The sequence below is a fragment of the Poromitra crassiceps genome (genome assembly GCF_964638095.1).
Source record: "Poromitra crassiceps genome assembly, chromosome: 9".
Lineage (NCBI taxonomy): Eukaryota > Metazoa > Chordata > Actinopteri > Beryciformes > Melamphaidae > Poromitra > Poromitra crassiceps.
The window spans coordinates 50263393-50290066 of NC_139630.1; the positions used below are offsets into that span (position 1 = coordinate 50263393).

Consider the following 26674-nt stretch of genomic DNA (forward strand, 5'->3'; position numbering starts at 1 on the left):
TGCTGTCAACTGCACTGTAATTGTCTGTCCCAGAGGCAGCTTTCATTGAGGGGGTTATATTCATAATTCATATTTTCTTATTTTATTCATTCTGTCATCAATTCATGGTTGAGTTCATACAGTCATTACAATTATTAAACATTTAATAAATAAGATCTCAATATTATTGCACGAGAAGATGATCCAGATACAGGAACAAGCTCATTGTAATGATGTAATAGTAGCTACAGTCATGACAGTAATAAAAACGCATAGGCAATTAATTGACCATTATAAGATTTCAATGAGCCAAAGCTGTAGGCTGCACGTCACTGAAGGCTAGTGAGTGACCCTCTCCACAAGTTGTTTACTGTCAAATACAGACCATTAGCCCGTCTAGGACCCCCTGGGGTGCTTATGTAATTCCATCTATGTTGTTTGCAAAAGGGGACTGTGGAGCAAGACTGTTTCATTTTTAATGCGTTGCCAGTTGCCACTCATTATTCAGTCGTTGTTATGATTCGTGCAGGTATGGGACTCTCTTACCCCATGAAGTAGCCAGTGTGAGTAGGCCTACACTATAGGTAAAAGCCATTATCCCCTATTGATCATTAAATCTATACCAATACACTCTATTACAATGGATGGCATGCAGCTATCAAAAGCTAATCAAAAGGGAGCAGTGTTGGTTTCTTTTTGATAAAAGAAAACTGGTTCTGATAAGGACGGATCAATACATTCCCAGACTTGGCGTTACTCAAGTCAAGTCAAGTCAAATTTTATTTATATAGCACCTTTCATACACAAAGGCAATTCAAGGTGCTTTACAAAAAAATAATCGAAAAAACAAGCAGCAAAGCAATGCACATATAAAAAACACATAAAAAACACAGCCGACAGTTTTAGTTAAAATATATACTCAAATTAACAAACATGAAACATTATTTCTGTTTTAAATAAGTTACTGTTAGGCTAAGTCAAATGAAACCTATTCATGAAATAAAACAGCAGCATTAGAGGGTGAGAAAGAATCTAATAAAACAATATGTTGCAATAAAAATAGACTGCAGAGGTTTAAGCCTGGATATGTAGTTTTGACAGCAAGAGTGAATATGAATGGGTAATATGAGCATGCTATGACAGTCTAGATAGATAGATAGATAGATAGATAGATAGATAGATAGATAGATAGATAGATAGATAGATAGATAGATAGATTCCTTTGAAATAAAACACAACTGTTTTAATTAGCATTTCAATAACATCTTCCGCTTGAAGCACTCTAGCTGTGAGACAATACAGTTTTGGGTGAAACAGAGTGACCACGAGTAAAGCCCAGGCTCAGACTCTCTGGCCTTGTAGTGGAATGGAAACGTATTAACATGTATCTGATCACCTCCGTCCTCACAGTGGCCACACCTGACCTTCTTGACCCGAAATCTGCTGTCCATAACTCCAAACCCCGCCTGTCTTTCTCGGCCAAGCCGGTGGTGCTAAACTCCCCAGAGGACGAGTACGACACCAAGATCACAGTCATGAGGTGGAAGACAGTGTCAGCCATCTTCTTCATGGTGGTGCTCTACCTCATCGTTGGGGCAACGGTGTTCAGGGCCCTGGAGCAGCCGCACGAGAGCTCCCAGAAACTGGCCATCCTGGCCGAAAAACTGGACTTCTTGACCGTGCACGCCTGTGTCAACTCTTCTGAGCTGGAAGATCTGGTCAAGGTAGGACTTCTCTAGCATCAACACTATATCAATGACAAGAATACTCTACTGAGGTCTGATGAGGATTGAAAAAATCTCCATGAAGCCTCCATTAGCCTTTGTGTGCAGAAAGAAACCAGTGTGGAAATGTAAATATCACACACAGAGTGAAAGAGAGAATAGCACATACTGTATTGAAGTTCATATTTGGACAGAAACACATTGTTTGATGAAGGACCTCCATAGTTTTATTACAGGTTAGTGGACACAGTGACCATGAGTGACCATGAGTGCAGACTGCCAGCATTAGGCTATTTTCAGCCAATCAACTGAGCAATTAAAGAACTGTTGTCTGTCAAACAGTTTCATTATTTCTCTGATCGTCTTATGCCTAATTTTCCTCAACAACTGGAAGTAAAAACAATGCAAGCCTCAGCAATCTCATATTGGACTAAAGTGAAACTACTGTACATAGGACTACTGTTTGTAATGATAAGTACGTCTCTCCTAATCAAGTTAATTTCACAGAAATATCAATAACATTTCACAAAGTTCTGTTTATTACAATATGCTGTATCTCAGGATATTCAGAATCTTATGCAGTAGCGCTCACGTATCACTCTGGGAACGATTTCACGAATACATCTTTTATCTCTGGGATCAGCTTTGTCCATTGGTGTATAACGATAGAGAGGTGCCCTTTGCATTAAGATGCTTTTTTTACTGTAAATATCCAAATACCCACAGCTAACCTCAGAAAACAGATCCACTGGCTTGATACTCCGTATGGATTTATGGATCTCGCCACTAACCAAAACTTGTCAGGCTTGATGAAAAGCATTCCCTCTCGGGGAATTTATCTGGCATATTGGGCCACTTGATCACAACCACCTACAGTGTGGAAGTGAATGAGGGGTGATGATTACTTACTCTAATGTGCCAGAGCCGAGAAGCCTTTAAATCACAGGGGATACAGAGTTGTCTGCTACACCTAATCTTGGTCCCTCCCCTGTATCATTTTCTTCAAACCGGATTTATGAAAACAGTTGAATCTTCTTGTCAATCTGAATTCCTTTGGAAAAGGAGGGTGTTTGAACCAGTGAGATATTTGGACCACTAGACTACATAGAAATAATGGGGTAAAGCGTATTAAATATGTGAAAAGATGCATGCATGCACATTGTAGCAATTGGTTGAAATAGTTGACTTGGGATGAAATATAATTTGGCGACTTTTCTACATCTCAAACTCTGTGACTGCAGGGTTTTATTATTGCTGGAGTTTTACCACTGTGTTGGTACCCAGTGACATTTGCGTGAGTCAGTGGCATTCGCATGGAGCCACTGATCATATTAAGCTTGACCCAAAATGACAAGGCTTCATTGTTGACCTAGTCAACTGTGCAGCAGCCTCCACCTAAATAACATCATTTTAGATGAGGAGGCAGCAGTAGGCCTGGTAAGTTTGGCGAGAAGTTGTGTTCATGTGGTGTGATGATTGTGCTGCTTCAGTGCCGTTTTGAATCCTGCTATCTCCCAAACGTCACCCTTCTCAGTCCATCCTTTTTATACATTACTTTCAGAGAATGCATGCAAAGTCTGCATCTTCATCAATATGATCGTTATTTCTCATATTTACTTGTCCTTGTTGTTTGTGAGCATCCGTTGTCATGGCAACCGTAATTAATGTTGGTGCAGGCAGTGGAGCTATAAGTTTTGTTTCACTAGAGCTCACTGAGCACAGCCCCCCCCCCCAACACAGGCGTCATCACCCATTTTTATTCAATTATGCACTCAAACACACACACACACACACACACACACACACACACACACACATGCATGCACGTGCACGCGCACACACACACACACATACACACACACACACACACACACACACACACACGCGCACACACACACACACACACACACACACACACACACACACACCTCAGCGATCAAAAGCCAGTGCCTCTGCTCCAGCAGACGTTTGGGAAGCGATGTGCCCTCAAAGGGAGTAATTAAAAACGTGTGATGTAGAAAGCTCGACACAGGGATTGGGTCTCTCCTGCTCACCACCCGTTTGCCTCAGCCAACAGACAGCCATTGCGGGCTTCACATTCTCCCATTTGATCATTTCTCATGGTCGTAGTAGTGAGGAGAAGCACAGAGCTGAATGCCAAAACGCTAAGTTAAACTGCCTGCGAAACAAAGGGACAGACTGAGCCAGGCCTATCGGAGTGTGTGATTTTCGAAATGAGGTTATTTCAGGGACTGGAGTCTGGGGATGTGGGGTTTGAGGATTCCATTTGCGAGGATAGAGACTTCTATATAAACCCTCTCATCTGTTTCATTTGGACGTGATGAGCGGTTGGGAGAGAAGATAGCAGGCGCTGCGGTCAATGTGATGGGCTGTTCTATCAGCATCTTTAGTGTATTGTCTTCTCTTCATGACCAGAGAGGCTGGTGGCTATTGTGTATCCTAATGTGTGTGTGTGTGTGTGCGTGCGTGTGTGTGTGTGTGCATGCGTGTGTGTGTGTGTGTGTGTGTGTGTGCGTGTGCGTGCGTGCGTGTGTGTGTGTGTGCATGCGTGTGTGCATGCGTGCGTGTGGACCTGAATCGATAACTAAACGTACTACAACACCGTTCTCAAAGCCTTCGGTCCTTCTCTCTCCACCTCCTCATCTGTCATGTCACACTGATGCGCTCTGTCAGGAGGACATTAGCTCTCCCCACAATTTCCAATTCATTATTCATCATTTTCAGCCTCCACACACTCTGTGTGGCCTGCTGCCTTATCAACAGTCACAGGCTCGCACTGCACAGAGATTAATGACAAGTTCACTCTTAATTTCACTAATGCTGATGAATCTCAAATAGACAGTGGCCTGACTTTGCAATGACTTTGCAAAGTTGCTCTACTCGACGTGTGTGTGCGTGTGTGTGTGCACGCGCGCGCGCGCGCAAGTGTGTGTGCGTGCATGCGTGTGAGAGAGAGAGAGTGAGTGTGAGTGTGAGTGTGTGTGTTCGTTTTGTTGGCTCTGGAGAAGATGACTGGTTCAGGACCATGGCCAGTTCCATAAACAGTATATTACTTACTTTACTTAACCTGCTTATTTTTTATTACTGTAATGGCAAATAATACACACGGTAAAAAAAAAAAAGCTTCTCACCCGCTACCATAAATGTCTTTAAATGTCATAAATGTCATAAATTGATTAAAGAACAAGATCATTTTTGATAGCTCTAAAACGGGAATCTGATGATATTCCTCATGAGCCGCGTGCTGGAGAAAAGCTTGAGTCAAATAATTGGTACCTTGGAAAATAAAAGCAGTCATTCACCCAGTAAAGTATTCCTCTTGCACTTGATCAGCGTCGGCGCTGCAGCAGAGCCTCCAGCGCTCTCCAAATCTCGCAGCTGCTTTTCTTGGTCCCTTCTCTGCATTTGTCTCGGTAATCACTCTGCAGCATCAATACCCACTTGGACGCAAAAACCTGTCATCCAGAACCAGTGTCCAAAAGCTTCATCTCCGCAAACCAAAGCACTGCTGAGGTCACAACATTCACAGGACTTCACCAGTCACCAGTCACCGTATTGTTCTTACATGGAGACCTATAGGTTGATGATCAATGCTCTTCTCTGTACGGCTGTTGTCTGGTTTTGCATTTTCTTGCTGGCTGCTTGTAGCTACAGGATCATTTTGCCCCAAATTAATGATCATTATAATCATCAATCATCATCATCAATCATCATCATCATCATCATCATCATCATCATCATCATCATCATCATCATCACCATCATCATCATAATCTTCTATCATCCCAGGTTTTCATTCACCAGTGACCTGCTGGATCACATCTGCTGGATCCTAAAGTCTTTACACACTCTAACCCACTGTGCTATGCCATACATTTTTCACAGGCTTCAGTCCTACAGTAGCTGTTCTGTGCAGATCTCGGTTCCAGGAGGCCCAGACGGCCGCTGGGCCTGTCTGTCACTGAGGAGTAGAAGAGGTCAGGATGGAGATCGTACTATCAGACTCTGCACATGTTTATATCCTCAGTTGTTCTTGGTTGCAGTCCAGTGAGGTCCAGACTTCTTAGTGAGTGGGTGGGTCAAGCCCAAGGACTCAGAGGTTGAAAAGTAAAACCAAACAAACCTGATGAAAAAGAAAAAATCCAAATCACTACTACATCTCATATACACACATGCACGTTTCCCCCCCACAATTTATAAAAAAAACATTTGTTTGTTTGTTAGATAATCCACTGACAGAAAGAAGCACACTCATACACAGTTGTTTCAAAATAAAATCCAATTTAGGTCATCTCATTTGATTTTTTTTAGCTACATAAGTAAAATGGTGTGGTTTGTCTTAAACCTCCCAGGTCAAACAGAACCATCATTATGAGGGCCAAGTCTGGGCTAGATGATCGGATTTAGGTTTTTGGAGGACCTTGCTGAAAAAAATAAAAATAGCACCCATGTTTTATGTGACATTGTTATGCAGAAAAGAGGCACGCACATCCAACGACAAAAAAGTAAAAGCAAAAAAAACAGATGCAGGACCGAAGTGCAAGTGAGGATAAAAAATAGTAGAGTCCGCACACCTGGTAATGCTGCTCCCAAAGGTTTTATTCAATTAGCACAAGCGTGTGACGTATTTTTTATCCTTATGTGACATTGTTGACATTGAGCTGTTTGCTAATTAATGCATAAATTAGCCGAAAGAGTGACCTCATTAGTATAATTGGTTATGTTTAATATACGTCAAGGTGATTACAGCGCTACATCAGGCAGCTCAAGTGCCTCTTCTTTTCTGTTTACATTTCTAGCTGGGAAGCTCATCCTCCATTGCTTGGCTCCACAGCTCCTTCAGAGGCTCTGTGTGTGTGTGTGTGTTTGTGTGTGTGTGTGTGTGTGTGTGTGTGTGTGTGTGTGTGCGCGCACTCATGAGTGCGTGTGTTTGTGTGACGGCCCCCTGTGATACGAGTGCTGAGTGAAAACACATGTTGCTGTTCTATTCCCTCGTGCATCCTTCTGCCATCCATCAGAAAGGCTTGTCACACTCAGCAGAGACAGGTTGACTCCTTTCACACCTAGTGCTGTTTTTGTTTTTTTACATTTATTTATACAGGGGGAGTCTCACTGAGAGCAATGCTCTCTTTTTCAGGAGCGCCCTGTTCACATTCACACACACATTCATACCTGGAAGCTGACCAGTACAACCACAGTCTGATCTGCTGGCCACTGAGCAGCTCCACTGGAGCAGTTGGGGTTAAGGGCCTTGCTCAAGGGCACCTCAGTGGTGGTAATGAGGGAGGGGCAAGCACTGCCTTTTCACTTTCGCCACCCAGATTTATCCTGCCGGTCCCGGGGATTGACCCGACGACCTTCTGGTCACAAGCTCGCTTCTCTAACCATTGGGCCACCACGGCCACAGTGTCTCTCTCTGTTCCCAAGAGAGAGAGAGAGAGAGAGAGAGAGAGAGACACACACACACACACACACACACACACACACACACACACACACACACACACACACACACACACACACACACAGCCAGTGTTTACTAGGGTGAGACTAATCAACACAATATGCCCACCTGCTGGTTTCACTGTAGCAATATCTCATGACTCTACCAGTGTTGTAGTTGTGTCCTTATATCTCAAGTCTGAGTTGAGTCTTGAGTCCCCAGTGTTCAAGTCCACGAGTCACCAAAGCAGAGTCTGAGTCGAATCCCCATTACCTATCATGTCCGGGGTCATCAAGGTCATTACCTATCATGTCCGGGGTCATCAAGGTCAAGGTCATCCGAGTGGTGAACACGGACTCAGACTCCAGTCCGAGTCCTGGACTTGAGTACCTACAACACTCTCTGCCTCTTAGAATAATCCTGACAAACTTCCCTCTGTTTTGTCAAAAGAACGGCTCGGATTTAAAATTCTGTAAATGTAATGTTTGCAATCTATCCGGGCGCAACCTTCCTTATGCGTATAATGAAGGTGACAGATATTCCTCGCTGTTTGTCGCAGCGGGTTAATTGGTTTTAGATGGATGTTTACCTCCGCTGTGGTCTATCCCCCCCAGGAAAGCTGAGGCACACGGCTCATTTTCTTATCTTTCCCTCACTTCATAACACACTCGCTGTAGGATCAGATACATGATATACCTGTAAATGTGTGCGGACTTTTAAACTTTTCCACCTCCTTTCCCTTCCAGCAAGTGGTGTCAGCAATCCGAGCAGGCGTGAACCCGTCAGGAAATTCCTCCACGAGCCTGTGGGACCTTAGCTCCTCCTTTTTCTTCGCCGGCACCGTCATCACCACCATCGGTAAGAATGATCAGATATCAATACTTTCTCATTCTTTAACAACCCGGGGTTTCATCCTGACTTTCTAGAAGCCAGGAGGATAACTAGAGGCCTACAACACGCCACATATGACATCCTACCTGTCATCCAGCTTATTAACAGCTTATTAACTGTCCCTAGGATCAAATCAAATCATGGGAAGGCTGCATTTACCCACTATGCTTCTGCTAGCTGGAACAAATTGCCTGAAGACCTCAGATCTGCCCCAACCTTACTTACTTTTAAAAATAGACTAAAGACTTTTATGTTTACGTCGCTTTTAACTGCTGACAGCTACTATGCAAACCCAATGAGTCCTCTATAAGTTTTTAGCTCTTTCTGCAACTGCTGCGCCTGTTGCTTAATGCACTTTTTATACTCTTTTTTAAAGTTTTGTTGTGATGCTTTTAAATGTCCATTTTATTCTCTTCTTTTCTTTTCTTTTCTTTTCTTTTCTTTTCTTTTCTTTTCTTTTCTTTTCTTTTCTTTTCTTTTCTTTTCTTTTCCTGTCAACCATTTTATGTGAAGCACTTTGAATTGCCTCTGTGTATGAAATGTGCTATACAAATAAACTTGACTTGACTTGACTACGTATAAGAATCAGGAAGCAATTAACATGCAATTAAGATGTAGGCTATTACATGTAAGTGTTTTTATTGCCCCGTAACATAACTTACAAAATGAGACATTCCGCGTCTCTCCATCCACCCGTTCATTCTCTGTGCGCATTTCTTCGTGGAAAAACTTGGGCCAAGACGTTTCTGCACGCTCCTGCCTCTGCCTCTTTTCTACAGCGCAGCATAGACAGTAAACCAGAGAAGAAGAACATTCAGCTGCAACACTAGCTAATCTTAGCTTAGAAAGGGAGTCTGCTCACGTGAACAAAAGACACACCAGAAATCTGGGTGATGTATTGACTTTAACTTTGTACAGAGACATGTTGCACACTTGGACCCAATTAAGGCTTCCAGGCATGTATAGGTTCTGTGAGATCTTTGTCTTTTTGGGGGAGGAGGGTTTTGGCCCTAATTAAGCGCTCACTGCTGTAGTGTTCTTACACTGCACCAGAGATGGAAATCGAACAGTGTCTCACAGCACTAAGACTAAGAGATGGTTGACTTGAGAGGAAGTGCAGCTCAAGGAGGTTAAAAAGAGACTTGATCTGACATCAGAACAATATGATTCATACAGTTAAGGCTTGAGCTCGTTTGTTCTGGTCTGATCCCTTAGTTACAGCATAAATCACAGGCTTTTCATCAGTCTCAGTGGAGAATACAGTATATTCATTCCACATCCTTTCTTCTCCAGCATCTTCTTCCATATCTCTCTCCCTCCCTCCCTCTCTCTCTCTCTCTCTCTCTCTCTCTCTCTCTCTCTCTCTCTCTCTCTCTCTCTCGCTCTGTCAGCTCCAGCTAAAGAAGCATACTAATAGAGGGAAAGTAGCAGTGCACACGCACACACACTCTCTCTCTCTCTCTCTCTCTGTCAGCTCCAGCTATAAGAGCTGTACTAATAGAGGGAAAAGTAGCAGCGCACACACGCACACACGCACGCACACACACTCTCACTCACTCTCTCTCACTCTCTCTCTCACACACACACACACACGCACACGCACGCACGCACGCACACACACACAGCCAGAGCTAGTCCGACAGCTCATCTGGTTCTTCCCTGCAGACCGTGTTAAATGAGTGTGTCTGCTCAGTGGGGTGTCGGGCTCCGTTTCGCCTCACTAACATCCTGTCAGCGTCTCCAGTACCGTAACGGGCCGGGCCGTAATCCCTCGATTCTGGCCGGGAAATCAGTGTTCTTCTACATCAGGTTTACCCTTACAGAAAAGACACATGAGGTTCACATGTGGACACATGTTCAATTTCACATGTGAAAACATGTGGAACACATGTGAAACCCATGGGAAGCGTGTGGTTTTGGAACAATTTCACATGTGGGAAATCATGTTATCACGTTATAACACCTGATAACATGTTTTGCCACATGGTGTATATACTGTAGCAACATGTTTTCCACATGTGATCACATGTGATCACATGTGAAATTACACATGTGCGAAATCACGTGATCACATGTGATTTTGCACATGTGATCACATCTGATCACGTGATTTTTCACACGTGAAGTTCATGTGGTTTTTCTGTAAGGGATATGGTGGCAACATATAGACAGACTATGGGGTTTACGTTCTCCCTTTGCCCACCAGAGATCCAATATGTCGACCTTCTATTGTTGGTTTCACTGCGATGCTGCTGCACCGCAGCACTGCAGTGCTTTTCTACATTCAAGCTCATGTCCTCCTTACTAAAGGCAAAGCTCACCGACGTTGGACTTGATGAAGTGCAATTTTCCTGGCACTTCGTGGTAGTCTGAAGAAGGGGATAAAAAAGAAATCAGTACCTTGGCTCTGGTGCTGCTTTTGAGGGGGCGGGTGGGGAGGAGGACCTACAAGACACCTTTAAACACAGCATCACACAACAATACCAGACAGTAACAATACATCATCTCTAACACAGCAGCACATAATACTTATAGTGACGCACGGCCAAAAACAAGAGGAACAAGACTCACAGTTCCCTCAGTGAGTCACCCTGTTTAGGGTCCGTTCTGCAGCTCAGGGGCCTGTACTGTACCTGCATGTGCCCAGAGGGCAGGACATCCAAGTGGCTGTTGAGTGGATGATGTCCTGTGCTATTGTATTTGCAATGCGTGTGATGGGCCTTACAGATGAGCTCTGAGAGTTTGGGAGTGGGGAGGCCTATTACTGTATCGTGGCAGCACGTGTTGGTTACGCGTGTATAGAGAGCCAGAGTGAACGTCCCTCCCTGCCTTTCTCTGTGTACCAGCATCTGAAGAAATATGAATGGTGATGAACGGAGAGAGACATTACTTGTTTTGATCCTGTTTGAATTGGGGTACAGTAGTACACATGTCAATTTTGTCAATGTAAAATATAACTATGCATGTAGAGAAAATCGCAGTTTGTCCTGAAACTGAAACGTAAGGTTTAGTTTTGTCAATTGATTACATCCATCGTGTCGCACATTACCTGACACCATCAACAACATGGCTTGGCGGGAGAGACTTATGCAACTGGTCGTGTGTAGTATTTCTGATTTATAACTTATAGTGCCACAGTTTTACCACAAACTGCGACTTTCTTGACTTGCAAAGTTAGCATTTACATTGACAAACATGATATGTGTACCCCGTGGCACAATTCAAATGGGATCAAAACTAAGGTGAACAGATTTCTCAAATGAAAATCGGGGACATTTCCAGTACGGCAATCAATATATCATTAAAATATCCAATGTTATTACCTATGAAATAAAAAAGGGGGATGATTCCGGTTTCATTTATTTTGCCCATGGCTGTTGTACCAAAGAGGCCCTGATGCCACCCCCCCTATTTAAGCCTCAGATCTCAAAATGTATTTTCGGTGGAGTGCTAATTGCCTTTTCAATGTCTTCCTGGAAGAGCAGGAAGCAGCAAAACTTGTAAACACTTGTTGGATGTCTGGATCAGTGGGCGACATAGACATGAGATGCTTTGATATGCTTTTAATCAGCCCGTAAGCCTCCTGCAACCTTTTTGCTTGAATGGTTGGCCAGTGGGCACATCTGTAAAGGGAAGACTCATGGGTACTCATAGAATCCATTCTCATTCAGATATCTTTGAAATTGACCATGCCGGATTTTCAAAATTCATTATTTAGCCTTCCTTCCTTCCCAACAAGGTAGCATGGCATTGTTGGTCCCAATGGATGCTGTAGGTCTTACAGTTTCATAGCCTATAAGTATCTTCACTCTAGATTTAAGAATGAGCCTAATAGAGCTAGAGTAATATCGGCCGCAGACGGCAGTAGAAAATCGGGGACATTTTCGGGGACAGCTCCAGCCGGGGACAGGTCACCAAAAACGGGGACTGTCCCTGAAAATCGGGGACGTCTGATCACCTTAATCAAAACAAGTAATGTATCTCTCCATTCACCACCATTCATATACAGTATGTCCAGACGCTGGTACACAGAGAAAGGCAGGAAGTGACGTTCACTTTGGCTCTCTATTGTGGTTTGTGACAGACAGCATGTGGAGCAGTAGAGCAGGATGGGTTGGACAATACTATACAGCAGTAGGAGGAGAAAGAGTCCTTTGAGTTTACGGATCGCTACTAGTCTTTGATGGCTCCTTTTTTGTTCTTTGTGCGCTGCCTGGTCAAAAGCTGAGTTCATTGTACAGTGTTAGTCTGAGATGTTTGAAGCTGTCAAAAGCGGTTTTATTGATGAGGATGCTGGGATGACATGGATGGTATTACGATTTCCTTTGTTTTCCTGGCGTTGAGATGAAATTACAGTCACACTACTGGGTGAGTGGTTTGGTTATGATAGTCCAGAAACAGAATGAGAAGAAGAATGGCAGTGGTCTGAGTATTTGAGGGAAGTGCTGGTGGGTGAGGGTCTGGTGCAGTCATTGGTGTGCACACAGCTTGTGGGTGGTGAGTGCCGGTGATCTTCTTGTGCCTACCCGAACAGCTCGGCTGTCACTGAGGAAGTTGTGCAGGAGATGGAGCAGATGGGGGTGTGTGAGTGTTAAGTGAGTGTTAAGTTGGTGTAGCTCAGCTTCCGGGATGAACAGATGCCTTTGGATAGTATTAAAAGCAGAGCTGAAATCCACGAGGAGGATCCTGGTGAAATAGGTTGCTAGTATCTATCAGATGTTTTTGTGTACCTTGTTAACATACACATCACATAATTATGATTGCTGTTCTGTTTACAATCAATGAGTTGATTCTTTCTCAGTGGCTCCTGTATTGAGAATTACAATGTAGTCGGAAGCTTAAGAAAACCATTCTGCATACATTGTAGACATTAAAATCCCTCTGCAATTAATTTAACATATCTTGGCTCCCTCTCTGGGCTTTATTAGATTCAGTCACATGTGAGTGGACCAGAATATAGATGCACAAATTGATTGGTTTGCAGTGGTGGATGGGCCATATGTGTGGCTGGAGACCTTTAATTGGATGTACATGCATTGAAGCAATGAATCTTTTTCCCCACCTATTCTTTCCCACACACAATTAATGTAGGAAGTGTAGTGAACCACTATCTGTGCCATTGCCTCCTCTGCTATCAGTACCTGGGAGTGAAGGAGACGGCGCAACGATTGATCGCACAGCATCTCCCCCCTGGGAAACTTAATTAAGTTGTTTTATTTCCGCTGAAGATCGCACTTCTTATAGCGTGGAGATCAAAACAGATCTCCAAGGAGTTCTCCTTCCGTATGTGACTTGTACTTAAAAAAAATGAAATGCTGGAAGTTTTTATTGTGCGATTGCGATTTTTTCCCCCGTAGCGCTGGTATTATGCACGCCTGGTGAAAAGGAAGGTGAAATTCATCGGAGTCAATATCATACAGTGTGTGAGTAATTACAGCTACACCTGCATCTGTAACTGCTCCCTGTGTTTCCCCTATACCACATAACTGCCACCCCACCTACTGTAAATGCCTCCCCATGGGTGGAGCTGAATACGAATACAGTATTCGGAAAGCACTAATACTGTAGTGGGTTTTTCATAATACAAATAGGCTACAACTGTATTATATATATATATATACATATATATATATATATATATATATATATATATATATATATATATATGTGTGTGTGTGTGTGTGTGTGTGTGTGTGTGTGTGTGTGTTTAAAATACATACTACAGCATACGCTGGGACGCGTCATCAGTAAGGTGTTTCGGGTCTATCGAACATCATACACCCTCACCCAGTAGACCCAGTCGAGGCCGATTAAGACCCCGACCCGCGTCCCAGAAGCAGCCGCTCACGGATCAGCCTTCCTACTCTGTCTGCAACGTTGCCCGCTGAAGGGTTGATCACGCCCAATCCGTTGCAATAGAGTTAGTGCTACACCGCAGTAATGAAAGACCCTTCGGTGCATGGAGGGTCTAAGGCCCTGTGGATGACTCCAGGCCGGGCTCCTCCTTCGTCTCACCAGACCCTCCCGGGGGAAAAGGCAATCCTACCATGGGCAGCCTACCATGGGCAGAGAGGATGCCTCAAGAAGGCCTGTGCACTGCACGTCACTCGCCTGCGCCGAGCACCTCACTCTAGCCTGAAGGACCCCAGGCCGCGCCGATCTTTGCACAGATTTCCAGGAGGCTAATCCGTAGCATTTGTGGATTTCTCCCTCACGAGAGAGCCAGGCTGGGGTGCTAAACCCATCCCGTACCGGATGCCGTCTCTCCGACCGTCAACTGTCTCTCCAGCTTGTCAGCAAACTATACTTGGTTGTCACCTAGTCTATTCCTAAGTGTCACTGGTTAGGGGAGCCAGGATTCTACGTTTAAAATACAAGGAAGAAAATAATTGTCTATGTGTCATGGAGAGCTGCAGGTCTGTCTAGCGGAGCTCATATTTAGCTGAGTGGTCAGTGCAGTCGTCTGTGGTCTGGGAGACTGGGGTTCAAGACCTGTGGGAACCCTCCTTTGCAAAACAGTTTATTGAAGGAAAACAGTTTATTGAAGGACACTTAACACTTTAATATCCTAACATTAGAAGGCTAATGAAAAGGATTGTTACCCCTATTTCCACTTTTGTTCGAGTACAAATGTAAAAATAATGTTGCTGCCTCACAAATACAAATACTGGGCTCTCTGCACATCCCGACTCCCCACCTTCAAAGTTGTCGTTGTTGCTGTACTTAAAACCTCTTGTCAAAACAACGTTCATCATCATCATCATTTCCTTTATTTTAGCAGGTAGATTATTGAGAACACATTCTCTTCTACAATAAAATAATGAACTGGCAATGTTGCCTCCTCACAGTTAACAGATCAAAAACAACCCTGCAGGCAGTGATTATCTTTGCATCGGGAGCTGTTTTCTACAAAAGTGTTGAACAGAGTAGAGGTCTCCTTTAAGGCAAACCGAGTCCGTATCCTTAAGAGAAGCTAAATACAGTGGCTCATGTGAATGCTGTGCCATTCCTCTCCTATAGCGTCAGTTAATGAGCTTCGGAGGAGTCATTAAGCTTTTATTGTGCACTGCAATTGCACTCGTTCTTTTGAGAGAGAGAGAGAGAGAGAGAGAGAGAGAGAGAGAGAGAGAGTACAGCGCGATGACAGTCTGCCACACGTGATCCATTACATAACCTAACATGGCACTACTGAGTAATGTTATGAATGGTGCTACTTTAGTGTTTTAGCGTTGAGTTCTGAGAGATGGTTTTGCCTGTTAGTTTAGCTGTAAATTGGAAATCATGAGGCATGGAGGTGTGAAACAAATTCGGAATGACAAGGTGTTTAACTGATCCGTCATTCAATTGTCTAAATGTGAGAAGGAGTGTGTGGGTGTGTGTGTGTGAGAGAGAGAGAGAGAGAGAGAGAGAGAGAGAGAGAGATTTCCAATCTCATGCCTCATTTAAATCCTTCGCTACAGCCTCAACGCTCCAGCTTGAGCTTCTTAGCCCAATGGCTCTTGTCATTTCCACACGATTTAGATTTTTCAAACTGCAACTGCTTTTTTTTTAAACTCATGCATAATGTGGAGTGGCTGTCTGGCAGACAAAAAGCAACTGCAACTGCTGGTGTGTGGGGGGGATGTCTATGGATGTCTATGGATTTATTTGCTTATCTAAATGCAAGAGGTCGTTCAAGCAATTTGAGACCATGATTTATCAGTTTCACATTCAGATTTTGGACCCTTGGACTCAAAAAGCCCCCCCGTGTGTGTGTGTGTGTGTGTGTGTGTGTGTGTGTGTGTGTGTGTGTGTGTGTGTGTGTGTGTGTGTGTGTGTGTGTGTGTGTGTGTGTGTGTGTGTGTGTGTGTGTGTGTGTGTGTGCTTACATTTGGTCTGCTTGTCTGATAAATCATGTTCTCAAATTGCTTGAACGACCTCTTGCATTTAGATAGGCAAATAGGCAAATAATTCCAATTAGGCAGACCGGGGAAGGGTCTAAAGCTAAGAAAATTACTATTTTTTAGAGGAGTGCACTGCACATCCTCTCAATGCTGGAATCCAGACTTTTAGCCAAAATTTTCATAAAAATCCTTGTGGCGGATTTATATCCAAGTGAGTATCTTTATACGAGGGATCAGCCAATCAGCATACATTTTTTGTAAACAAACACATCACTGGGTGGAAACGGCAATGGGACCCTATGGAGCATGAGCTTGTGCGTTTGACTCTAGCCGGCTGACCCTGTTTACATTTTAAAAACTGCGACAGTTCACACAACTTTAACATGACATGCATATATTATACATCAAACTCTTGAGCTACTTCTGCTCTCACTCAGAATGTCAAAATATAAGCGATGTGATGTATACGGTAGTTTTTGAGATATTAACATTTGTTTGGGACGACTCATACTAGTTAGCTGCCGCGGTTTCTGGGTGTTTTGCGGTGTCGTGATGTCACGCTGATCCCTCGTATATACCGTAAATTCCGGACTATAAGCCGCACCGGTGTATAAGCCGCACCTGCAAAGTTGACTATTTTTTACATATATAAGCCGCACCGGACTATAAGCCGCGGGTGTTTTAATGTTTTTTTTATTTTTTTTATTGTGTTTTAATGTTTAATTGCCATATGTAAGGGTTCATGCACAGAGGGGATTGTCGGGAAAGAGATGGCTGTTTGAGGAAGCTCCCATTTATTAACATTTCAACAAAACAACATAACACAACACCACCTGTGTTGTTTTTTACAGTGCACACAGTGTCATACAGTGTCATACAGTGTGGTGAAAAGAGGGCAAGAGAGGAAATTAAAACAGAAGTGGATTTATAGTTAGAAAGAGTGCTAAAAAAGAGAGTTTTTTTTTTTTTTTTTTTTTTTTTTTTTTTTTTTTGAAAAAATCCATAGATAAGCCGCACCGTTATATAAGCCGCAGGGGCCAAAAAAGGTCAAAAAACGGGAAAAAAGGTGCGGCTTATAGTCCGGAATTTACGGTATATAACGTTATATATATATATTATTTATATCCTGTTTTTCTTAATGTGTATCTATTACAATTTGCTTCTGCAATTTCCTCACAGTCTTATCATCCAACAAATACAGACTCAAATCAGTTGTACATGCAGCATGCATACATGTACCGGTATCTAGTGTCTGTTTCTGTCACTTGCATCTATTTTATAATGGAAACTAAAGCTATTATGAAAGCAAATGTGAAACCCACACAAATGCTGTTAAGATATCACCTTTTCTGCCTTTTTTTTAAGTTATGATCATGTCTTGTTTTTCTCATCCTTTTTAATCTTGATTTCAGTATTTTTCTGTCTTTGTATCCTTCTTTTGGCTTCTGCATCAGGCTCAGTATGCACAATGGGGCAGAGTGCATTTCTACAATTCAATTTTGTTCAATCAAATACATCATCGACCAACAAAGCAATCAATCCCTGCCCAAAATGTCCCTGATACAGTCACGTTTACGCTAATGTGAAATGCCGATGCTGAATCTGGTTAGACTTTTCAGATCCTCAGCGCAGTGCCATCTAATCCTGAGCCACCGGGGGTCGAGAGTTTGCCGGTTTTTCCTTGCAACCAAACACGCCATGGCAGCTGAATTCACTGATTAGAACACCTTCAACCGGAGAGCACGGACTAATCAGTGAAATCACCTGGTGCAGTGATGGGTTGCAATAAAGTTCCTATTTGAATACAGCCTCTCGGCACTCTATTGCACATGATTGGACAGCACTGCCCCAGTGGGAAAGGTAGCTGTGATAAGCAGGAAGAGCTGATTGGCTCAGTGGGCTGTATTTAAACCACATAATAACTACATAACTACAACCCAGTCACACAAGTCACTAAGTCAATCCCACTGTTTCATCACAAGCAGCCTGCGTGAGCTTTCTCGCCCAATTTGGTCAATCATGTCCGATGCTGTGACAATAATCGAATGCGCATAGAGCCTGTTTAATCTCAGGTTTTATCTGTTTGGTAACATCACATTTTATTCGGTCAAAACAGAAGGCAGAGGAACCCTAAATCAGAGAGCGGGTGCGTCTCCTGTGCTCTCCAGGGGCACCCGCAGGTGCTCTCCAGGGGCACCTACAGGTGCTCTCCAGGGGCACCCACAGGTGTTCAAACTAATTCGCTAACCTGTCACCCATAAACTAATCCAGTAATTAGCGAGGCTTGATTGGCGATAGCGTGTCTGACAGTGTCTCTCTACGAGGAAGCGGGAGCAGAAAGTCATTAGAAGCTTCTCTGCAGGTCATTATGCTGAGAAAGATGGCTGCCTGCATTAATGAAGAAAAGTGGATGGGCTTCATTCTGCAGAGCCTTTATGAAACGTTAAATAATGAAACAGACGATGCTGTCAAACGTGCAGCAGTGAGGTTTCCCTAGTGTAGACGTCTCTGGCCTTACTTCCCTGGCACCAACACAGCGTCTTTGTCTTCTATAAAGCTCTTCTCTGTTGGACTGTTTGGACATGGTGGAGGGTTAGGAGAGAGAGGATCAAAGACACTGCAAGGCATAAGGACACAGGAGGGTGTGAATGAAAAATCTCCCCCTCACTGCCGAAATGATTTCCTCCTCCTGTGTCTTTCAGCATACTGCCTCGTTATGCCACAGTTCATTTGTGCTGCTGCCATTTTTAATTGCCGCCTACTGAATTACCGCCGACAAGGAGTAGGGATGTCATGATACTAGAATTTCTACTTCGATACCGATACCCAGGAAAAGATCGATACTCGATACCATTTTCGACACACATCAAGAGGCATGAAAATAAACGAAGACAGATGGACGGACAGACATACGCTTCTCCATAATCTAGACTAGGGTCTGATAAAACTCATTGCGCTTTCACAGCAGATTAGCCCTGCTCTAGTCATCAGCCTATCATAACACAGCAGATTACCCCTGCTCTAGTCATCAGCCTATCAGAACACGTTTAGAGTGTTGAAGCAACAGATACCCACCAGTGATAGGGAGGGAAAAATCAGTAGTATGTTTGATTTTTCATTAAGAGAAAGCACTGCTGGTATCCATACTGTTGCAAATGAGTATTGTGTCCGTTTCAAATTTTTAGTATTGATTTTTATCGATACTATCGATACTGTTATAGGAGCCCAATCTAATACTGTAGGCTACTGAGGTGCTTAAACCGCGGATGACCTGGCTGACGCGCTCGCTACAGCTGATGTAATACGTACGATAACATTTGCATTGAGTGCTGCATAAGAATGACGAAGAAGGCTTGTCCTTGATGATCGGAACCCATTCATTTATTCCATTTCACCGATGTGAATACAGCAAAATTATTCTCCACAGAAAGTAAAGGCACAAACAGCGCACCAAACAAATGTTCCCGCTGCTGGTAGCGACACGGTCAAAAACCATTTGCCCTTCCGGGTCAAAACACCTAGTGAGCAAAGGTGAAGGCAGCACCTATATAAGATCACCTGAGCCCAGGTAACATGGCACAGCGACACCCCATGGACAAATAAAAATATGACAGCACAGAAACACATTTGGCACTTACAGATTCACTAACACAGATCACACCATGGTTAGAATGAATATATGTTTATTGATGAGTGAGTGTGGTGCGATTGCTTGGAGACCCTTCTAGTACACGGCACGGCCGTGTCCGGAACCAGGATTGCTTGGAGACTCATCTAGTACGCGGCACGGCCGTGTCAGGAACCAGGAACCCGGGGGTTGAGACTCTGAGTGGGGGTACGTCTCTGGGCGTAGCCTGCTAGGTCCTGCGCCCGGGCGTAGCCTGCTAGGTCCTGCGCCCGGGATGGAGACCGCATCCTGGGTGGGAGCCCGCTGGGCTCGGTGTCCCAGGATAACGTACGATCTCCACCCACCCCCCCTGGTTCCTGTGTTCAGAGGACAGAGAAGCAGATTAGGCATGTGCAAAACATATCTTTAACAGTCTGCGGGAGGAAACCGGAGTGCCCGGGGAAAACCCGCGCAGCACGGGGAGAAACCTGCGACTCCGCTCGTGCTGCCCGTAGCGAGATGTGAACTAAGGGGTGTGGAGGGGGGGGTCGTGAAGACATGACAAACGGGAGAGAAGTGGTATGCCAGTGAGTATATAAAGGCTACAGGTGATTGAGCTGATAGAAAGCCGGTGTGGCTCGGTGATTGGATTGGAGGAGCGCAGGTGAATGGGTGATGGATTAGAGTAGGTGGCGGTGAGATATGATGCGGACCTGGTGTGATCTTGTGTTCCTGAACCTCAGTTATCAAGCTAACTCCATTACTTTTGACAACCCTACCAAGTAGGTTTCTGATGGTTTTTGGTGCTGTTTGTTTATTTGTTTGTTTTTTAATTTGTTTTCAATTCAGGCTTTATTCAGGACACGGCTCAGAGAGATCTGATAGCTCAATAAAATACACGGGAGAGAAAAGTTCTACAAAAAACAAACGCAAACGAAACAAAAGACATTCCACCATGATCAGAATTGTGTATAGGCTGAAACGCCAGTGGTTCCTCAGTGGTTCCTCAGTGGTTCCACAGTGGTTCAACAGGGTTGGTTAAGACGTTTCAATCTGCCCACTCCACCGAGTTGGCTGCTTCTGAAGAAGGAAAAACTGTTTGGAGAATCAGATAACCCTACTGTATTATATATAAGATTTTGTCTTACAGCAGAGCAGGTGGGTACACCACCATTAACAAACAGGCTTGCACTGCAGCTTCTTGGAGCTTTCAGTAGCAGCCTCAGACTGTCATTATAAGCCAGTGTGAGTCTCTGCATGCTGCCTTTTCTGTAGCACTGCCACAGGGGGGCAGTATATAGTGTTTCTCAGCAGGATGAGAGAAAAACTACTTGTGGTGCAGCATGGGCCAAGGAACCCATTACATTTTGGAGTGGATCCGGATCCGACTCACGAACAAGCCTCACAAACAAGCAATAGACCCTTTTCACGGGGGGGCATTTTGTGTCAAAAAGGCAGGGTAAACACAGGTGTAAGCAAACCCTAATGAGGGTTTCCAAATTCCATGATTGGAAGTTGGAAACCCTCATTAGTGGCCCCCGTGAAAAGGGTCTATTGGCCTCGGTGGAGGTCTGTGCTCTCTGAGTGCCCTTCCAATGACAGTAACTCTCTGTCCCTTTCTCCAGGATTTGGGAACATCTCTCCGCACACAGAAGGTGGACGGACCTTCTGTATTATCTACGCTCTGCTGGGGATTCCCCTGTTTGGTTTCTTATTGGCTGGTGTCGGCGACCAGTTGGGGACCATCTTTGGGAAGGGCATCACCAAAGTAGAGAAGATGATTGTGGTGAGCTCCTGTGTGTGTGTTTGTGTGTGTGTGTGTGTGTGTGTGTGTGTGTGTGTGCGCGTGTGTGTGTGCGTGCGCATGCGCGTGTGCGTGCGTGCATGCGTGTGCGTCCGTGTACCCCTTATGTCTTCCTGTGTGCACTGAGGCATTTCAATTTACCACAATACAGTCACATGTGTCAAGCTGTAATTATCCCGGTACTGAAAAAGCAGCTGTGAAATTGTTATTGCAAATCAATTACAAACACACTAAATATCAATCTAAATATCAAGGTTGAGACTACAACCTAAACAACCCTCCCCCTCACAGCAGTATTGGCTCTTTGCCTTGAGAACTGTCAGCAGCAAGTACGCTACTTGACTGTGTGTAGGGAAAATGCAAGCAACTGTAGGGTTGCCATGTCAACAGACTTCTGGAGAACATTTTAAAATGCAGGCCTTGGGGCGCCCCAGTGGCTCAGCGGCCCGCCCCCCGGAGACCCGCGTTCGGGTTCGGCCTGCAGTAATTTGCTGGGTGTCCTCCCCTCTCTCTCTCTCTCCCCCGTGCCGTCCTGTCTGACTCCTGTATCACTCTGCCAACAAAAGTATAAAAATGCCTCAAATCAATCTGTACGCCCGAATGGGGAAAGCTGCTGTGCGGCAGCAACATTTATTGCATGTTTTATTGAAGAACAGCCCTGCTAATCAAGCTATGCTAACTCAGAGCAATAAACACATTTCACTTATACATCCTCCACAATAAAAATGTCCTTTAGTTTGTGAGTGGAGAACTTTTAATATGAAGGACCGGTAGCAGGAAATGGAGTTCTTCTTCTCTCTTCTTATTCCCTGTAGGCTCCTACTAAAATGGCGCATAGGGCTGCTACCACACCATGCCAACGGGCTCCGGGCAGTCTTCCTCATACAGAGGAAGACTGATTGCGGCTTCTGTAGCGAGCAGATTTTTACAGGGTGGGGTTGGTAGCCCCATGCCCCCCATTAATCCTAACATACGCATCTTTAATGGTGGCAGGAAACCAGAGTACCCGGAAGAAACCCACACTAAACACAGGGAGAAACTGAATCCACAAGGAAAGGACCTGGCATGGACCAGGGTTTGAACCCACAAACTTCTTGCTGTGAGGCAACAGAGCTAACCACTGATCCACCGTGCCGCCAGGAAATAGATCCAGGTAACTTCGATGCTCCGGCCCGCTCACCAAAGTTACCGTGTTGTAGAAACAGGCGTTCGGGGGCGTGGAGCGGGAATGATAGATGTGCAATTCTTCCATAAAAATGATTTAGAAGCTGTTTCCTGTATATTGATAAAATAGTTACATATTTTGGGCTTTAAAATGCAGGCATCATCAATTTTGTTTTTGTTTGTTTGTTTGTTTTTTAGTGGGGGGGGGGGGGCTACGTGACTCACTGAGCTCACTGACGCTGCTGTATTGTGTTCCCCCCTCTTTGCTACATTCATTTATCAAATATGTTTTGCCATGACTGCAGCACTGATCAATACACAGCCGTGGAACGATGGCGGGCCTATTGACGACACAATGTTGCGATTCACACATAGACATGTCTGCCCATATGCAAGCAAACACATGCACACAAAGTGCAGTTAGAAGAAGGCACCATCAGTCACGCTGCTCCTGGACACCGACTCTATTAATGGACCGTGCGGAACCGTCTTTGATGGTTAGTCATTAGGTTTCTCCTGCAGACCCAAAGGCCGCCTTGAACCGCCTAATCAAACAGCTGAGCACACAAGTCAATAAGGACGCTGTCTGCAGGAACAATGGCCGCCAAGGGGGCACACACGCACGCACATGGCAGATTAAATGCACCTGACAGCTGTGTGTGTGTGTGTGTGTGTGTGTGTGTGTGTGTGTGTGTGTGTATCTCCTTTTGTCATAGTTCAATTGAGAATCCGCGGGATTTGTTTTTCCTTGCCCGCTTAGCTGCACCATCTCTGTTTGTATTCACCACCGCATTTATCAAATGGACTGTGCCACGGTCAGCTAATTGGACTTTTCGCTAGCCGGACGTTGATTCATTACGTTGCTGTAGCGCTGACGCCCCCGGGGGACAAGGAGAGACGTTGGGAGCTGGACCGTAGCAGCAGCAGCAGCAGCAGCAGCAGCAGCTCGCTGAAGACGCTGCATGCTGAGAAGTCTGCACACGATGGCCTCAGATCGACCCTCTATATCAATATTTAGTCTCCAGCTCGGCTCACTGCTGATGTCTGCCGCACTGACATCAGCAGGGAACACATTAGACAGGGCAGAATCAGTGATCTGCGCTTTGCCTCTTCTTTTACGCGTCCACCCACAGGCGCTAACCTAAGGCTAGGGCTTACATATCTCCAGTGGAGGAAGGAGGGGAGGAAGCCAATCAAAGCAATCACTTCAAGTGGAGAGACAGCACAGGAACCAATCAGCAGCACAGACACTGCGAGTGGAGAGACAGCACAGGAACCAATAAGCAGCACAGACACTGCGACAGCGCTTCAAATTGAACTTCTCAGAGTTTCCCCGGAAAACGTCAACCTGCAGGTTAATGCTGAGAACAACAGGTGAAAGCACGGACTGCATTGTAATGAATTTACTATAAGCTGCTACTCAAATGACCGGGAGAGATTGCAGACCACGATCCAGCATAAAAGCTGATGAGCTCAATGATCTTGGCGCATGCCCTTGACGTTCCTTTTAATTGAACTGCTCTCCTATCTTCCAGCAGTGAGTTAATACTGTAGGTGACATGTAGAGCATGTCATTCGTATGACATGCGTGTCGTGTGACATGTGACATGTTTCTGCAGCCTGGGTTGGCACGCCATCCGACTGTGGAAGGGATGCCTCGCGAGCCCGCCGGCGTGGCTTTCAGATATTAGAGAAGAGCTCATTTATTCCTGGAAAGAGGTCACAGGAAGTGACTCATCATCACATTCATGTGAAGTGACTAAGACAGGATGTGGATAAGGAGGGAGTTGGCAGCATGTTTTTCAAATGTGCATTTCTCTCACAATTATTTATCATTAATCATTTAATATGAGGCTTTGTGCTGTGAGACTGCCATGAGATATAGGCGTGACACAAGTAACACTTTACGATAAGGGTCACGAAATTAACAGTTCAATCGTGAGAGGCGAGTCGGTAAGATTTAACAAGCGGCTTTATTTAGCAAAATGGCAAGCATGGCAACTGCTTTGGCGTATGACTCCATTGCCAGGTGGCGCTCCTCTTGAGGTGAGAGGAGGGCATCTGAAAAAAACTCTCGTAACGGGACAAGCCCCGTCTTTTATTGTCACACGAACACCACAACACATGCATGCGGCCACAACACACTCATGCTGACGGTGGCCGGTGAAAAGTGTCCTCTGCATTTAACCCATCCAGGCATGTCCTTTCCTCCGAGGGGCAGGCCAGGAGCAGTGGTCGCTTTCTCGTACAGCGCCCGGGGACCAACTTCGGATGTTGTCGTCACTGGTCGGATGACGATGACGATCTGATCTTCTGCATGTTTTTAGTGGGGGGGTTATATACGGAGGAACCCCCTGGGGGAGCACGGGGAGAACATGCAAACTCCACACAGAGAGAAAGGCCCTTACGACGAGATACCCCACCTGGGCAGTAGGCACTGAAGATATGGGGGGGAACACAACCACAGTGCCCACAGTGTCCCAGGTGAGAATCGAATTCAGGACCTTCTGACTGTGAGGCGACAGCTCTACCACTGAGCCACCGTGCCCCTAGGATAGAGAATGCCCCCTGTGGGGGATTCGTCAGGAGTCAAGACTCGTTGGTGGTGGACTGGGGCGAAACGACAGCTTCAGAGGAGATGAACAGCCGTGATGCCAGCTGCTGCTATGATCCACCAGAGAGGGAGGTGACGTAGAACCCTCGCTATATGTACTAGGATGATCTGACATCAACTGACGTCATAACTGACGTCATACTTGAACTTGACTGACGTCCCGGGCTGATCAGTCTATGCAAATATGGCGGCCTTCTGATTGAAATTTGGTCTGGAAAACCTCACTTAGTTAATGCTTAATAAGCATTAATAAGCATTAGTTAATGCCTTTTAATGCTTAACTAACTCTTAGTTCATGTTTACTTAGTCTAACCCTAACCATTAACTAACCCTAAACTATTAAATAATGTATAAATGAATACTTAGTTAACATGAACACTATTAGGAAATGATGACAAGACACATTCTTTAACTGTTAATGAGGGGTTAGTTCATGCTTATTAAGCTGGAAACAGTTTTAGTTTTAGTAAGCATTAATGACCCTTAATTTAGTGACCCTAATTGTAAAGTGTTACCCAATATTTAAACAGAAAGACAATTACTGCTGCGTGATGGCATTTGGAGCAAAGATATTTTGGTCCCATTTGCTCAAATGCATGAGAACACACACACACACACACACACACACACACACACACACACACACACAGACACACACACACACACACACACACACACACACACACACACACACACACACACACACACACATCAACCCTATTAAAATTCAGGCATATTGTCTGCATTCATAGCCTCCCCATGGCTCAATCTCCCATTGTTGAACTTCTTTCAAACATTCACTCGCACTCCCATTTAACCTACAGTGTACTACTGACTTGATGTATTGTATTCATCTATTCCTTCTGTCCACGTCTCTGTTCTCCCCGGCAACAGAAGTGGAAAGTCAGCCAGACCAAGATCCGCGTCATCTCCACGGTGATCTTCATCCTGTTCGGCTGCCTCCTCTTCGTGGCGCTGCCGGCCGTCATCTTCAAGCACATCGAGGGCTGGAGCACGCTGGAGTCCATCTACTTTGTGGTCATCACCCTCACCACCATCGGCTTCGGAGACTTTGTGGCTGGTGAAAAAGGTCACTTGAGTTTCGTTTGCATTTGTTCGCTGTTTTGACATGATAATCACAGGTTATTTTCTTTTACAGCTGAAAAACAATGAAGATAACCTATGAAATATATTTTTCTTATCATGATCCCTCTTGTTTTCTCTCTCTCACACACTGCCTCTTGAACCTTCATTCATTCTCTTTCTTAGGGCCCGAATCAGACTAACTGTAATATATATTTGATTTTGATTTTTTACCGGCACATCTCACTCTCACTCAGTTGAATCTCACTCTCACTCTATATATTTCTCATTGGAGAAACTTCTTGTTTGTAAATTGCTATCCCATGAACCAGCGCTCAGAGTTATCTGTCTGTCACCTCAAGCTATTTTAAAATCCTGGACAGTGGTGCCCATCTTCAAGTTACAATACACGGATTCTGATTGTGACGTAAGCCCATTTTGACATTTTGTCTTTTCCTCAC

General features: G+C 44.7%; 1 protein-coding gene across 1 annotated transcript in view; it reads left to right on the forward strand.

Annotated features, from left to right (window-relative positions):
• Nucleotides 1-1394: 1394 nt before the first annotated feature.
• Nucleotides 1395-26674, forward strand: part of kcnk2b (potassium channel, subfamily K, member 2b) — a gene marked incomplete at its 3' end in the record, with an annotated part of 30894 nt that continues 5614 nt past the window's right edge. The window contains exons 1-4 of the mRNA XM_083642833.1: nucleotides 1395-1703; nucleotides 7914-8025; nucleotides 21174-21334; nucleotides 26025-26220. Of these exons, the coding sequence (XP_083498959.1) occupies nucleotides 1515-1703; nucleotides 7914-8025; nucleotides 21174-21334; nucleotides 26025-26220 (658 nt within the window). The 5' untranslated portion in view covers nucleotides 1395-1514. The remainder of the gene's footprint in view (nucleotides 1704-7913; nucleotides 8026-21173; nucleotides 21335-26024; nucleotides 26221-26674) is intronic.